This window comes from Aspergillus pseudotamarii (genome assembly GCF_009193445.1).
Source record: "Aspergillus pseudotamarii strain CBS 117625 unplaced genomic scaffold BDV38scaffold_42, whole genome shotgun sequence".
NCBI lineage: Eukaryota > Fungi > Ascomycota > Eurotiomycetes > Eurotiales > Aspergillaceae > Aspergillus > Aspergillus pseudotamarii.
The window spans coordinates 202,227-217,431 of NW_022475056.1; the positions used below are offsets into that span (position 1 = coordinate 202,227).

General features: G+C 47.9%; 4 protein-coding genes across 4 annotated transcripts; 2 read left to right on the forward strand and 2 right to left on the reverse strand.

Annotated features, from left to right (window-relative positions):
• Nucleotides 1-65: 65 nt before the first annotated feature.
• Nucleotides 66-2,362, reverse strand: BDV38DRAFT_272753 (putative amino acid permease; the record flags this gene model as incomplete). Its single annotated transcript, XM_032057546.1, has 10 exons — nt 66-253; nt 355-757; nt 829-951; nt 1,020-1,363; nt 1,429-1,549; nt 1,620-1,845; nt 1,896-1,971; nt 2,025-2,073; nt 2,128-2,148; nt 2,252-2,362. 10 exons carry the CDS (start codon nt 2,360-2,362, stop codon nt 66-68), a joined length of 1,662 nt encoding a protein of 553 aa, XP_031911630.1.
• Nucleotides 2,363-4,115: 1,753 nt separating this feature from the next.
• Nucleotides 4,116-9,084, forward strand: BDV38DRAFT_252231 (putative nicotinamide nucleotide transhydrogenase). The gene is made up of 18 exons (XM_032055092.1): nt 4,116-4,808; nt 4,878-5,421; nt 5,482-5,571; nt 5,656-5,746; nt 5,798-6,058; nt 6,114-6,231; nt 6,285-6,740; nt 6,795-6,947; nt 6,999-7,139; nt 7,192-7,353; nt 7,408-7,578; nt 7,627-7,881; nt 7,928-8,061; nt 8,112-8,258; nt 8,307-8,475; nt 8,525-8,713; nt 8,770-8,844; nt 8,892-9,084. Exons 1-18 carry the CDS (start codon nt 4,712-4,714, stop codon nt 8,921-8,923), a joined length of 3,285 nt encoding a protein of 1,094 aa, XP_031911631.1. The 5' UTR covers nt 4,116-4,711; the 3' UTR covers nt 8,924-9,084.
• A 223-nt stretch (nt 9,085-9,307) lies between these two features.
• On the reverse strand, nt 9,308-10,684 carry BDV38DRAFT_294588 (ankyrin repeat domain-containing protein; the record flags this gene model as incomplete). The annotated part of the gene is made up of 1 exon (XM_032062524.1): nt 9,308-10,684. Exon 1 carries the CDS (start codon nt 10,562-10,564, stop codon nt 9,308-9,310), a length of 1,257 nt encoding a protein of 418 aa, XP_031911632.1. The 5' UTR covers nt 10,565-10,684.
• Nucleotides 10,685-12,065: 1,381 nt separating this feature from the next.
• Nucleotides 12,066-14,155, forward strand: BDV38DRAFT_284830 (uncharacterized protein; the record flags this gene model as incomplete). Its single annotated transcript, XM_032060351.1, has 4 exons — nt 12,066-12,267; nt 12,331-12,544; nt 12,603-13,883; nt 13,930-14,155. 4 exons carry the CDS (start codon nt 12,066-12,068, stop codon nt 14,153-14,155), a joined length of 1,923 nt encoding a protein of 640 aa, XP_031911633.1.
• Between the last annotated feature and the right edge of the window lie 1,050 nt (nt 14,156-15,205).

Sequence of the window (15,205 nt, forward strand, 5' to 3'; positions counted from 1 at the left end):
TTGAATTTATTAACACCGCTCACCGAGTGCCGGACACAACCTGTCCGTGATCAAAATAAGTCACATCATAGCCGGGCACTACTGGTCCCTTGATCTTCGCCCGAAGGCCGCTCCACCTCCTCCACAGTCGCCTGGGCGCCTTTGCTATCAATGAAATGCGAGATCCGGTTCCGAGGCAACCACGCCTCCTCCGGCATAACAAAGTACGAAATAATCGCAAAGATAGTAACACCAGCCATGATAATCGGAGCATCTGCACACAAAAATTAGTCAACCGTTCACAAACCACCCCCACAATCTCAACCACACATCAAAAACCACAATGAAAAGAAAAAAAAAACTAGAGGAACATACAATTCAGATTTGCCCCCGTAACGGGGAACGCATACGGCGAAAAGAGAACGGCAACAACCCATCCATTCCAGAATACGCCGATGAACTGGAACGGCTTGCTCCACTTCCCGAGACTCCATTGGGGCTTTGGAAAGCGCTTCGGGGTGCAGATGAGACGAGCGAGACAAATGAGCCCGTAGGCGGCTGCGCTGGGGACACCGGCGGCGGAGACAAGCGAGGTGAATGCCACGTCGGAGGGGAGGAGGGTGCAGGTGATGAGGGCTCCTACGGCCCAGACGACGATTACGGCGTTGCGGGGCTGGCCGTTGTGGACTTTCGAGACCCATGATGAGAAGGGGAGGACGCCGTCGCGGGCTACGGCGAAGACGAGACGCGAGGCGGCTACGATTGCGATTGCGGTGTTCTTTTTTTGGAGGTTTAGTTAGGTGGGTGAGGTGTGATCAGTGGGGTACTGTAGTAGGGGGTTTGACTTACGAGCCACAGGGCGACGATGCAAATGATATTCATGAAGATGTGGCCGCCTTCACCGAGGACGACCGCGTAGAGGGGGACAAATGGTTGCGGAGAGCCGAATGAGAAGAGGGTGTCTGGGTCGGGCTATGGGGTGTGTGAGTTGGGTGGATGTTCAATGTGTTTTGCAGAGTGTGCGAGTGTGCTGGACTTACCGCGCAGAAGAGGAACAGGATGATGGTGGCCAGACCTCCGATTCCACTCACTACTGTACTCCAGAAGATGCCTCGCGCGGCGGTTATGGAGGCGTTTTTGGTCTCCTCAGCGACGTGGCCGGATGCGTCGAATCCGATCAGGATACCAGCTGTGGCGAGATAGGACAGACACCAGTTCCAGCCTGGCGGGGCGCCGGTGCCGTTGTAGGTCGACATGAAAGCTTCTTCGGCGGTTCGGAAACCCCAGGTGTTGTGTGCTCCAATGGGGAGCCAGATGATGTTTAGGATGAAATCGAGCAACACGACCAGGGATGAGAACCAGAACACATAGCGGAAGTATTTGGCTGTTGGGGTGTGAGTGATATGCTTTATGTTAAGAGAGGCATCTGCATTAGGCGTCTGAACATACGTGGCATGAAGTTCAAGATGGCAGCCAGTGCCAGCAGGATCTCCGTGCAGATCCATTGCACCGCACGGAACTTCACGCTCGATGTGTCCGTGGGGAAGTCGACATTGAAGACCGTCAGCTCCTATGAGACTGGTTAGTACGCTCATTCTGGGTTCAGCTGGAGTAGGCGAGTTCTCATCAATAAGACTCACCGAGAGCATGTAATTCACGGCCGCTTGGGTGTTGCTGGCGCAAAAGGTCGTCCATGCGGTAGTACTCCACCATGCGACGATGAAGCCGAAGAGTCGGCCGAATCGAGGACCACCGGCCTCAGCCGCCCACAGATAAATCGAACCTGCAGATGGGGAGGCAGAGCATACCTCCGCAATGACCGCAGCAGTGATATAGGTGAATACCATGGTAACTAGATAACTCGTCCTGATTTGGGTGAGTAACTGGTACTTCACGAAAAATACCAGAAGCCTTACCAGTAGGCCAAGTTACCACCGGCCGCAATACCGGTACTGAAAGTAACACGCACACCACCGACGAAGTAAAGAGCAGCTAATAAGTTGGTTAGCCATTTGGATATTTTGTATAGGGTTTCTTTGACCCACCGAACGTGGTTGCAAAGTTCTCAAAAAATGTATATGTTCTATGAAGGACCTGAAATTATGAGGTCATGCTTACAACTGATATGGAAATTGACCCAAGACTTACTGGCTTGTAGCCCATCGTTCTCTGGTGATACAGTTAGTAATTGCCATAGCGATATCAGGATAGTAATCTTCTATGCATTGGGAAATGCAAACATAGGAGATTCAATTCAATCTCTAACACGCACCAGAAGGGCTGCATCATCCTGCGACTCTGTTTGGCTTCGGACTTCCTCGTTGACGATTGGATGCGCATCCTGGTCAACGAGGAGATCGGCTTGCTGCTGAGCGGGCGCCATGGCAGCAAGTATCGCAGGGCCAGTAACTGCGGATTCTCTTATCTCAGGAAGTGCACAAAATCTGCGACTCGAATGAATAAGAGAGGACAGAAGAAGAGGAAAAGAAAGAAGAGGGAAAAAAAAAAACACGAGGTTTATTGTGACCTCCCAACGATTGAGTTTTACAGATAAAAATGTCAGGAACCTGTTGACCCCACCGTGGGAGCGGAAAAGACACGAGAACGTTTAAAAAAAAAAAAAAAAAAAAGCGCTAAGGCGAACTAGAAAAGATGGCGAAAATTCCCGGTTGTCTTGGGTCTCAGTGCCTCTAAATTGACAGGGATTCTTGCGCAAGTGTATCAGCTGCGCTTGGTGATCTTTAACCGCAAATTGAGATCTCTTGAGGCCGATCGGAGATGACTGCTCCGCAAGAGTTGATATTTAGGAAGCCCGAGGGTCAAAAAACAGCTGGAGCTCAATTTCCTTCTTTTCCCACTCTCAGGAAGCCAAGGGATGAAAATGCCAATCAGAGTCGCTGTGTGGATGGACTTGAGGCCAGTGGGTCTCGCACTGTACCTTACTTCAAAGAACCTTAAGAGAGATTACCACGCCATGGTCGGCCCATTCATGTAGGGTTCGAATAAGCTAATGGCCTGATGTGATTCGTCTTTCACCGGTGTCTGAAAGGGTAGAATTGTCAAGCTAGGTCCTACCCTGAAATGTCAGCATATACGTATGTATTGTAGTCTGATGATTGTGTAGGCGACAGTCAAACCAGATGTCGGCCGTCATCGCATCATCTCTGCCCCGCCGTCGGTGGAGTCGAGCCACTGGTCGTAAGGAAATCTGTGCGATGCCGCCAAAGAGCCGTTTCGGTGGTCCGGTCACTGTTGCTCTTGAGGTTGTTTGTTGAGACAAACGAAACTGATAGCAGTTTTTGTTTTTTTATGGTCGTACAGCATGTACAGGTCTGTATCGAGATCAACTGCAGCCTTAGGCAACCGATGTGCCATATTGTCTCACGTGACTCTCATCATAAAAGGGAACATGGCAGAGTAACTTGTAATAGTCTCCAACCATGGTCAGAGAGAGAGAAGTATATTCACTAAACGCGACCGTGAAATGATTGTTGGATTGGTGTTAAGGTAAACCTCTTCTCTTGTCCCGTGCGAAATGAACCATACACTATTGGTTCCTATGTAAACCACTGCCATGTCTCAAAAGGTAGACCCCTATCAAAGAGTTAGCATTGGTTTTGTATAAATGAATCGCACAACACATACCGGGCGGTGAGGCTGATGAAACCAAGTGGTTGTCAAATTTGATTGAAGGAGGACAAGAACCCTGGTTGATAGCTAAGTGGACTGACCGTTGTAGTGGATTCGGGGATTATATATTTTGAATGCAGAACTTGATGCGGGAGGCGCCGTATAACCCTTGAAACCGTCCGGGATACCACATCATTATCGCCATGGGATATTGTAAAGCGTCGCTTGTGTTGACTGTATAGAAGTTTACAGATATCTATGACCGGGGCTCTAAGTTTAAATACACATCTGTGTGTCTAACTCTTGTATGATGGAGATTTTGAAGTGGGTTCGTAACTTGTAAGATCAAAATCAAAATGTACACCCGCAGGGTTCACTGCGCCAGTTGTTTTATTTTGTGTTTTATGTTATTTCAATGCAAGAAGATATGCCGTATTCCTTCCAATGCCTGCGAGAAACACAAGGACAGTATCACGAGACCTGTCCGTGGCCAACCGGGCAGAAGGATAAGCATGACAGGTGACTTCTAGGAGCAATTGATCTCCCTGGTGGAGAAAATATTGAACGCTGCCAAGAAGAACAACATCTTTCTCCACGTTACGGCGCGTGGATCGACTTGCTTTCCCCGCGTTGGGTTCCCCTCAATGTCCACCCAATCTATTTTAGTTGCATGAGCCAATACCACCGTTTCCTTCTATCGAACCTATAGAGAAGCATGCCAATGCACACGGCGATTCACAGGAATGCTGGAAAACGTGATCACCGGCCCGGCTGCTGAAAGGGGGGAAAGCGCGTTCGTTCATGGACAACAACTCGGTCGATGCCTTGCCGAACGACTAATAGTAATTAATCCTTTCATTCATCAGGTACTCACTTTTACCCGGCCCCTCTTATAGATGGGAGGGGGTGTATGCGCTTCCTTTGTCTTCCTCCTCCTCCTCCGACTTGCTTTATCTCATTTCCCTTCAGATCAAGGGTCTGATGCTCTACCCAAGATTAGCTGCCGACCCTGGGGTGGTACGAAGCTGGCCTCGACTGGAATGAGGCCTTTCCGCATTCGCTTCCATAACCAACTACCCACTCTGTCTCGCCTTTACCAAGCATGAGTGTTTCCTTGACCCTGAGGTCGGCCTTGGGACCGTGTCGAGCGGCTTCCATCGCCCGCCCAGGAAAATCACTTCTCGCCTTTCAACACTCGGGTGAGTGAACATTTTTGCCCAGCAATGTCCCCGTAGCAGTAATCGCTAATACGCCCCTCGGTTTGATAGTTATACAAATTCGGACCCCTTACGTGCCATACCAGTGTAACGCCTACGAAGGACCCTCCGTTCCGCGATGGCCGCAGGTTGCCAAGAGACGTGCGAGCACCTCTTCCTCTCCGTCCCCAGTTCCGGTCGTTCCATACGCCTCCCTAACGGTCGGTGTACCTCGGGAAACATATCCAAATGAACGTCGCGTCGCCATTACCCCTCAGAATGTTGCCTTGTTACTTAAAAAGGGCTTCTCGCGCGTGCTGATTGAACGCGGCGCTGGAGAGGCAGCCGAGCTCCTGGATCAAGCCTACGAACAAGCCGGGGCTACTCTGGTTGACCGAGCGACAGTATGGTCACAAAGTAATATCATCTTGAAAGTCCGCGGTCCTCAACCTGGCAATGAAGTTGAAGCTCTTCAGCAAGGCAGCACGATCATCTCGTTTCTGTATCCCGCTCAGAACAAATCGCTGGTGGACCAACTTGCATCCCGCCGTGTGACCGCGTTTGCGATGGACATGGTTCCTAGGATTTCCCGTGCTCAAACTTTCGATGCCCTTAGGTGCGTAGCGTAAGAGGTTTCGATAGTGACCACTCGCTGACCGTGAGGGGTAACTGATAGTTCCATGGCCAACATTGCTGGGTACAAAGCTATTCTCGAGGCGTCCAATCAATTCGGCCGTTTCTTGACGGGCCAGGTCACTGCTGCTGGGTAGGTATCCCCCTGGTCCTGTTGGGGCAGACTCGCTAACGGTAATCCTACGCAGAAAGGTTATTATACTTGTCCAATCTGTAGTTTTAGTACTAACGGGAAATTAAACCAGATACCCCCTAGTAAGGTCCTAGTCATTGGAGCTGGTGTGGCTGGTTTGAGTGCCATTGCATCTGTAGGTTCATCGTTATTCTTGAAACTCCCTGTGCCAACATTGCAACTCTAGGCTCGTCGTCTAGGCGCCATTGTCCGTGGATTTGATACTCGCCCAGCCGTCCGTGAACAAGTCCAATCCTTAGGTGCAGAATTCATTGAAGTGGACATACAGGAAGATGGCGCTGGCCAAGGCGGATATGCCAAAGAAATGTCCAAGGAGTTTATCGAAGCCGAGATGAAGCTTTTCATGGAACAATGTCGTGAGGTAGACATCATCGTGACCACAGCTTTGATTCCCGGAAAACCCGCGCCGAAGCTCATTACTAAAGAGGTACGTGTTTCGGCACCATTCACGGCCGAAGGAATATATGCTCACGTCGATCAAGATGGTCGCTGCTATGAAACCCGGTTCTGTCATTGTCGACCTTGCGGCAGAGGCTGGTGGCAACTGTGAAGCAACTGTCCCCGGGCAATTGACCAAGTACCACGATGTCACTGTGATTGGTTTGTTCGGACTTCGAGAAGGATCATTTCATATCTGATGCTAACTTGCCTAGGATACACTGATCTGCCATCGCGATTACCTACTCAGTCATCGACTCTCTATTCCAACAACATCACGAAGTACCTTCTATCTATGGCGCCCCAGGAGAAGTCATTCGGTGTTGATTTATCCGACGAGGTTGTACGCGGCTCAATCGTCACACTCGATGGAGAAATACTCCCTCCGGCACCACGACCAGCTCCCCCACCCACGCCAAAAGTAGAAGCCGCACCTCCAGCAAAGGAACAAACGGAACTGGCACTGACGCCTTGGCAAAAAGCAACACGAGATGTGGCAACGGTCACCGCTGGCATGGGAACTACTCTGGCACTAGGAAAAGCAACTGGCCCTATCTTTATGGGCAATATGCTGACTTTCGGGCTTGCTGGTCTTGTTGGCTACCGTGCTGTGTGGGGAGTCGCCCCTGCCCTTCATTCTCCGCTTATGAGTGTTACGAACGCAATATCGGGTGAGTCGAGCTTCTCCATAGGCATTTGTACTGGCACTGATGAGCCGGCACTAGGTATGGTTGGCATTGGTGGCTTCTTCATCATGGGTGGAGGTTATCTGCCGAGCACAATCCCAGAATTCCTTGGAGCTATCTCGGTGCTTTTAGCATTCGTCAATGTATCTGGAGGATTTGTGGTCACAAAACGCATGCTAGACATGTTTAAGCGTTGGTGCTTCTGCTTCCAGCAAAATACTAGTAGCTGCTTATAATTTATAGGTCCAACTGATCCGCCAGAATACCCATGGTTGTATGCAGTACCAGCTCTTCTATTTGGCGGAGGATTTGTTGCCGCGGCTAGTACGGGCATGGCTGGGTTGGTACAAGCCGGATATCTGATTAGCAGTGTCCTCTGCATTGGTGAGTGCAATGACGCAACGTCCTTACCCTCCAACTTCTGAACAAAACATAGGATCGATCTCTGGCCTGGCATCGCAGCAAACTGCCAGACGAGGCAATATACTTGGCATTCTGGGTGTAGCGTCTGGAATACTCGCATCCCTCGCAGCTGTAGGGTTTTCGCCTGAAGTGTTAGCTCAGTTTGGCACTGTCGCCGGTGTCGGATCTGTAGTCGGTAGGTGTTATTTTGATTGGTTAACATACTGGGAATCTTCTCACATCTATCTAGGAGCATTAATCGGTCGCCGTATTACACCTACTGGACTTCCCCAAACAGTTGCTGCGTTGCATTCCGTGGTTGGATTAGCAGCGGTCCTCACAAGTATCGGTAGTGTGATTACAGATGTTGCAGACATTTCAACGTTGCACATGGTCACAGCATACCTTGGCGTTCTGATAGGTAGGTCTTTTGGATGATGAATGACTTACCGGATCCTGACAATGGCAGGTGGCGTTACATTTACTGGGTCCATTGTAGCGTTCCTGAAGCTAGCAGGCCGCATGTCATCAAGGCCTACTATTCTTCCTGGGCGACATGTGATAAATTCGACATTGCTAGGCACCAATTTGGCCACAATGGGTGCATTCGTTTCTATGGCCCCAGGCTCTCCTGTTATTGCGGCTACGTGCCTTGGTGCAAACACGGCACTCAGCTTTGTGAAGGGCTACACCACGACCGCGGCCATTGGCGGGGCCGATATGCGTATGTCCTTTCATTCCCCCGATGAGAACTTGCTAACCTTGGGCAGCTGTTGTCATCACGGTCCTAAATGCGTACTCGGGCTTTGCCCTGGTAGCGGAGGGCTTTATGCTCAACAATCCACTCTTGACAAGCATAGGGTCGTTGATCGGCGTAAGCGGTTCTATTCTCTCATACATTATGGTAGGTATTTTGAACATTCTATCTTTCACAGCTGATTTAACTTGCCATAGTGCGTCGCTATGAATCGATCTCTCACCAATGTGCTCTTCGGTGGGATTGCAGCTCCCCAACAAGCAAAGAAAATCGAGGGTCAAGTTACGCAAACCTCTATTGATGACACCGTAGACGCACTTGCAAACGCAGAGAACGTCATTATTGTATGCATATTGCTCTTTGGCTGTCGTATAGCAACTGACAGGCTGTAGGTCGTTGGATATGGCATGGCGGTGGCAAAGGCACAGTACGCGATTTCCGAGATTACACGTATGTTACGGGCCAAAGGGGTCAATGTCCGCTTTGCCATCCACCCTGTTGCCGGACGAATGCCAGGGCAGTGTAACGTACTGCTCGCAGAGGCTTCGGTGCCATACGATAGTAAGTGTCCCTTGTCCCAGGGTAGTGCAACGTGACTGAAACAGGAAAGTTGTACTTGAAATGGACGAAATCAATGACGACTTTTCCGAAACGGACGTTACTCTTGTCATTGGTGCAAACGATACAGTCAATCCCATTGCATTGGAGCCCGACTCCCCAATCTCGGGTATGCCCGTATTGCACGCGTGGAAGAGCAAGGAAGTGATTGTGATGAAGCGAGGCATGTCTAGTGGATATGGTAAGTGTAACATACGTGTGATGCGGTGATTTCATTATACTGATTGACACCTGCAGCCGATGTGCCCAACCCGATGTTCTACATGCCTGGCACAAGGATGCTTTTCGGAGATGCAAAGAGCTCATGTGACGGTAAGTATTGCGGGTCTTACTGAAATGATATTTCTAACGCAACTTAGCTATCAAAGCCAACCTCGAAGCTCGTAAATAGAGTGCGGTCAATGTATCTGTGCTTCGTATTTCTCTGCTATATTTGCTTATTTGTTAGAGTGTATCCACATTTTCTTAATGTGTTCATGCATTCTAACCCGACCTTTAGTATGAGCGAATCCACCAGTAAATGCTCCCATAAATGTTGCCAACTTCCACGGCTCTCGATGTGTTCACAATACGTCCAGAAGCAAAGCTCCAGGTCTAGAACAGGGTATCTTTAAGCGGATGCTGCGCAGCAGTTGTTTTGAGGTATCTTCGAACACCGACCTCGCAACTATTAGCCACCAAGAGTCCTAGATAAATGCCCGGAACACCCATATTATATGCATAGGGCGCGCCAGACCGATGCAACAGGATCTAATTCTAAGTATATCTCAGCATCTTACGCGGTAGACTTCAAACCCTGGCCAGAATTAGCTTTCTCAATAAGACTCTTTATCTCATGGTAGCCGTAGGCTTCTGCAAGACATCCAGGTGTCACCCCCATCAAGGTCTCATAATTAACCTCCGCACCGTTATCTATTAGAAGCCGACACATTGCTTCATGACCGTTTGCTGCAGCCATCAATAGCGGTGTCACGGGAAAGGACAGCGCGCAATCGGAGTCGGCGCCCCTCCTCAGTGACAAATCCCTCAATTTCTCATATTCCGGAAGCTGCTCGTAAGCCCGTGGTACAACCTCACTCAGAGCGTTGATGTCGGCGCCATTGTTAATTAGCAGCCTGGCCATATCTTCATAGCCTCGTCTTGCAGCAGCAAAGAGAGGCGTCCCTCCAAACGAGCTATCGGAATTGACTTGGGCTCCATGGTCAATCAATAGTCGAGCACCTGCTATGCTATTACTCATCGCGGCTTTATCAAGTGCACTTAAGCCATGTGAGTTCCTCTTATCGACCTTGGCGCCATTTTGAAGAAGAACTTTAGCGGTTTCCCAATGTTGTTTCTCCACTGCATCAGAAAGCAGTGTGTTTCCCTCTACATTTGGGTGGCGGACCATCGCACCATTTTGGATAAGAAGCTCGACAATCTCTGGATACCCATGAGATACGGCAAGTGCAAGTGGGGTGTTTCCTAGGTTGGACCTGGGGAGCTTGGGATTTGCTCCACGTGTGATAAGCAACTTGACTGTACTGAGGCGCCCGGCCTCAGCTGCCAGGCACAGGGGATTCTTCCCGTCTGACCTGTGTGGGTCGATAGGGGCACCGTGATCAAGCAACATCTGAACTATCACATCATGTCCAGCAGATGCTGCTTTCATCAGAGCTGTCTCAAATGGGACCTTCCAGTCCGGAGGGGGACACAGGTGGTTGGTGTTGGCTCCATGCGCAAGAAGGATGCGGACCAACTCTTCATTGCCGTTTCCTACTGCTAAATATAGTGGTGTGTGGCTGGATGAGCTGCGGTGTTTGACGCATACTCCATTGCTAAGTGAGCGGAGGGCTACTCTAGGTAGCCCGTACTCCGCTGCCCACTGCAACGCACTGCTGTTATGTCGCCGGGCATATTTTTGATAGAGATAGTCCGACAGTAGGTTATACAAGAGAGAGTTGGTTTGCACGAATGAGCTGATGTCCTTTTCATCTTCACAGTTTTGAATGATCAACAGGAGTGATTCAGTAGGTAAATCGAGTAGACTCATCTTATCATCCGTGTGGTCTTTCCCGATGGACTTTGAGAATCAAGATAGAGGTTTTAAATGACCGGTAGCTAGCCTTTTATTTTCTCGGTAGAAATACCGTGCCGGTCACCTGATGATTAGTCCGAGTTCTTTATTGAAAACCCTCATTTTGAGGGTTTTAGGGGCTGAAAGTCGAGCCTGTAGCTGTGCATGGGTTTGCAGGGTGAACTGCGCTTTATTAAACAAGACCAGTTTACAAAATCCATGGTCTATAGAGCTTTGTACATGTGGGCTGTATCTTCAAGGATTCTCTTTATATAAACCTGTTCTACTTGGATGAAGATATGGTTGATCTACGGAGGTATGTTCCAAAAGTTATGGGTCTACGCTAGTGTAAGCTTGGCAATTAGCTGGTCAGGTACTTTACTATACAATTTAGTAGGGAGAGCACTTTATATTAGACATATAGATATTTCAACCAAAAATATAGAAATCTTAACTAAAAATAAAGCTATTCAAGTACTTGGAAAAGCAGTATATTATCTAGATTCCTAGTATTTAGAAAGTCTTTCTTTTAAATATACACTCTACTATTTCTGCTTTTCCTGATATTCTTTCTGATGCTTATTTCCTCTCTCTAGATATATAATTTCAGTCATATAAATAGATAACAGCTTAATTCAGTATTGTATAGTTTTCTAAGATAATTAATTCCAGGCCCTAGCAGTCCAGGTCTAAATACCGGTTCTTCTATTTTGGGAAATACTCCGAGAGAGTATATATAGTATTTGAGACAGTAGCCTTCATAACACTACAGAAGGTAACAAGACACCATAACCTAGCCAGATTTATCCACTAGGATTACAATACCTCGTATCTACTAAGCCATTGCCGTGCTCCTTTCATGACTATTGCCGTGTTAGGAAGCACTTCTGGCTCTCTTGGTGATTTTATTGCTCCTTACATATGCGCAGGCTCAGCACTGCAGTGCCTTTGCTTTCGCGAATCATAAAGAGCCAATCATACCAGACCTTAGAGATCGCTTAATTGACTTGCGGGGAAGATTGACTTGAATGAAATTGAAAGCATTAGGACGAGGTTATTTTCTAGCAACATACCACCTACTGCCTTCGGTAATAAGAGGCACCGAACAACACAGGACTTGTTGAAAGGTTGGTCTATGTCTCTATTTCTCTATGTAAGTTCTACGCCAGAAGCCAGGGGCTAAAGTTTGGATAGTCCTCGACCATTTTGTTACACTTACACCCCTTGCTCTATCGTTGGCATTGAGTCAAATATATACTATCAGTAAACTGATAGGCCTTGAGTATGTATTACCGGTGAACTATTTTATTCTATTCGCAGTTCCTGTCTATAAAAGAGCCCCATATCATATTTTCTGCAGAGCTAGAGAGTCTGAAATTGCTTTAAAACCTTTTATATTCAGAAACATACTCTTTATATTCACGCCAGTTGAATAATTGCCGCATATCCACTAGTCCTTGGTGATTCACAGATACTAATGGCTTCCCCCGATCAGGTTCAAGAAGTGGAGTCCATCATTCAACATAACTTCACCAACAAAAGCTACCTACGTCAAGCCCTCACTGCTGCGGGTGTGGAAAGTGAGAACCACGAGGGGAATAGACAGCTAGCGCAAGTTGGCGCCTCCTGGGTGGACACGGTGCTCAACATAGTTTTCATGCGCATGGGTACAAGCAAAGGTGAGTATAATGATATACATTCATCGCTACATGAATACACAGGTTAATCATGAATATCCTCAGAGCATAAGGCAAAGTTGAGACTGGAGTTCACCAAGAAGGACCACTTTGTTCTTGCCGCTAAACAGAGCGGCATCAGCAAGTGCATCCAGTACTCTTGTCGATCGGGGTTCGAGTCGGCGACGGTGCTTCGCAATACAATGAATGCGATTGTTGCAGCTGTCCTCCTAGATACTAATGCCGGTAGTATTTCAGCGACACTGTTTGTTCTATCCCGGTAAGAACATTATGGAGCGTTCAGAGAGATTTACCTTACTAACACAATTCACTAAAAGCATCTTCAAGAGGCCGGGTCGGCAGTTGCTCGAGACTTGCTCAGAGGCAACTATTGAAGCTGTATCTGCTGTCGCAGACGCTGCTGCCCTAAGTGCAAAAAGCCAATGTCCTAGTGTAGGGTCGGGTCTACCCGTCGAATCATTACCGATTGATCGGTCATCGCAGGTCATGGCCGGGTTAGAACACCCTCAAATGCTTATTTCCCCTGTTCATAGCAGCTTATATGCCCCGGCATTTCCAATGTTTCGCTGCGATGATTCTTTGGCGATGATTCAAAACACTGGGGATAGCGCTGGGAACATACCCCCCATATACGACCCAGGGGTATCGATGAACATCTCTACTCTGGATATCACAAATGACCCAAATATGTTAGCCGCTTTTGACATATCATGGATAGATCCTACCTTTGGTGGTAACATTGTTTCAGAGTTGCCAAGTCTTAGCAACGACCCCCCGAGTGACCCTCAGTACGCGACATTTCCAGTGCCTTCTGCCATCCCATATGAAGCGCCGAGTTCACGTACCACTGAGCCCAAGAGACCTGGTGATACCGGGAGAAACGACCAGAAGGGGAGAAAGCGGGCCAAACGTACAAGATACTTTCACATTAATCATGAACTCCAAGATTTCCTAGCCAACGAGAAAACAAAATGTGAATCGCAAAGCTTGCCGCCTCCAGAGGCCACATACTTTAAGCCAGAAATCCACAAACAGCTGATTAAATCAGAAAAAGGATTGTGTGAGGCCTTTGTAGGTCTGTTGATCACTATCGCAAGTCCCCATACAATAATTGCGCTTGGCCGGATGGTACAAAAAGCAAGACACCATGACAGGCTTCAATCGTGTCGTCTACGAGACACCCTTCTGCAACACAGACTTACTTTAATTGAGCACTTGGAACAGGAGGCGGGCATCATTCAGATTATGAGTTGGTACCATATTATTGAAATTTTCCGAGGTTGTGGCGGTCATAATACCTCTTCTAGCACCGGCTATGTTCATTGCACATCAGATACGTTCAGAAAACCTCAGAGGACTCTGGGAAACCCGAGGAATAAAGACGAGAGTATGGTTACCCAAACCATGCTGGCGGAAATCTTTCCAGATCTGAAACCGGGTACAGAGATCTATCAAAGCCAACTAAAAAAATTCAACCGGCTCCGCAAAGTCGGCAAGCGTCTTCATATGTTAACGGAGACCTTCGGCCAGGGAATTCTGGGACTGATTTTAGACAATGAACTCGGTGGTCGGCTGGGTACTAATGTTTCAGACATAATGTAGGTCTAGTATACCACAGGTGTTTACGGAGCTGACGAACTGCAGGTTCTGGAAGCCCACGGAGGAAGAGTTCCATCTCTTTGTTCGTCTTCTCAACAAGTCGCAGGGCGAGCTTCTCCGTACATTCAGCAATGCTGCTTGGACTATTCTAGAGCCTCTTCTCTGCTGCAGTTTGCTAGAAATGGGAATATTTCCCATCGAGCAAATGAGCCCAGAAGAGATTTTAAGGCATCCTAAAGGCTCTCCGGGGCTGTTGGCTTGTATCCAGTGAACCCTGGTCCTCCAGCAATTAATTGTCTGGCATATGATTCTATGAACCCTTCATCCCTAGATTCAACGTTGATATGAAATCTTTACATCCATAGCCCCATTATATATTGTCTTTTGGCTATCTCGACTAAACAGGGTGTTTGTTACCAATCGTAGAATTCTGAAAAATAACAACATAAATATCTACTGTTGTTGTACATACTCTTTTGGGATGGCCAAACTTTCGGCCAAAATATCACGGACCAACTAGCATAATATTCTTCGCTTCTCCCGGCATTATCCCCTCGTCTTGCTTGCTGTGTAGTATGCGTTAACATGCCGATATTTTTCGGAGACCGACCTTAGTTGGCAACTCTATACTTGTTTTGGTACTAAAGACACTCACCAGGCGGGAACTTCTCTTTAGGGAAGAGTGGCACAACAGAATTGCAGCAAGCCAAGAGATTTATGTATGGCAGAGAACGTAAATCGTTGGATTGCACTCCCACACTACCCCCGAGGAAGGGTGTCCTTCCTGTCCCTTGCATCGGCACGAAGCACCCGACGCGTGGCATCTTTAATCCACCCAAGACCAAATATTGCCCCCAACTCCAATGACAAACTTCAGGAAACCTACGATATTATATCATACAGGTACTATATTGCATCAAGTACAAGAAATTTGGGGTAGTCAGGCTAAGGAAGGGTAAAACGTTGCTACAAAGCCAGTATAAGCCACTACAATTGGCAGGCCTCAAGCCAAGGGAGAAAGGAGCAGGATAAGAGCAGGGAGTTCTCTTTTACCTACATAGCTAGATATTCAGTAGTTAGGCTCGAGCAGCTCCAAAGAGTCATGATTGATTGATTGATTGATTGATTGATAAGAACAGGGTGATAATGCTATAGAAAAATAAATTGAGGCAAATGGCGTCAAAAGCTAGGGTAGGAAATGATACAAAAGGAATGCGCCCCTATAGTAATTGGACATCATGTAGACTCAAACTATTCTCTAGGTTCCTTAGAGCTTAGGGTAATCAATTAATTACATGGTTATTATCCAACAACGTCGAAG

What these genes read in the sequence shown, in the direction of transcription:
- BDV38DRAFT_252231 (XM_032055092.1), top strand. Translation starts at nt 4,712, where the DNA reads ATGAGTGTTTCCTTGACCCTGAGGTCGGCCTTGGGACCGTGTCGAGCG. An exon ending in TCTCGCCTTTCAACACTCGG is followed by an intron (nt 4,809 to 4,877) that starts GTGAGTGAACAT and finishes TCGGTTTGATAG; the next exon opens with TTATACAAATTCGGACCCCT. An exon ending in TGTTACGAACGCAATATCGG is followed by an intron (nt 6,741 to 6,794) that starts GTGAGTCGAGCT and finishes AGCCGGCACTAG; the next exon opens with GTATGGTTGGCATTGGTGGC.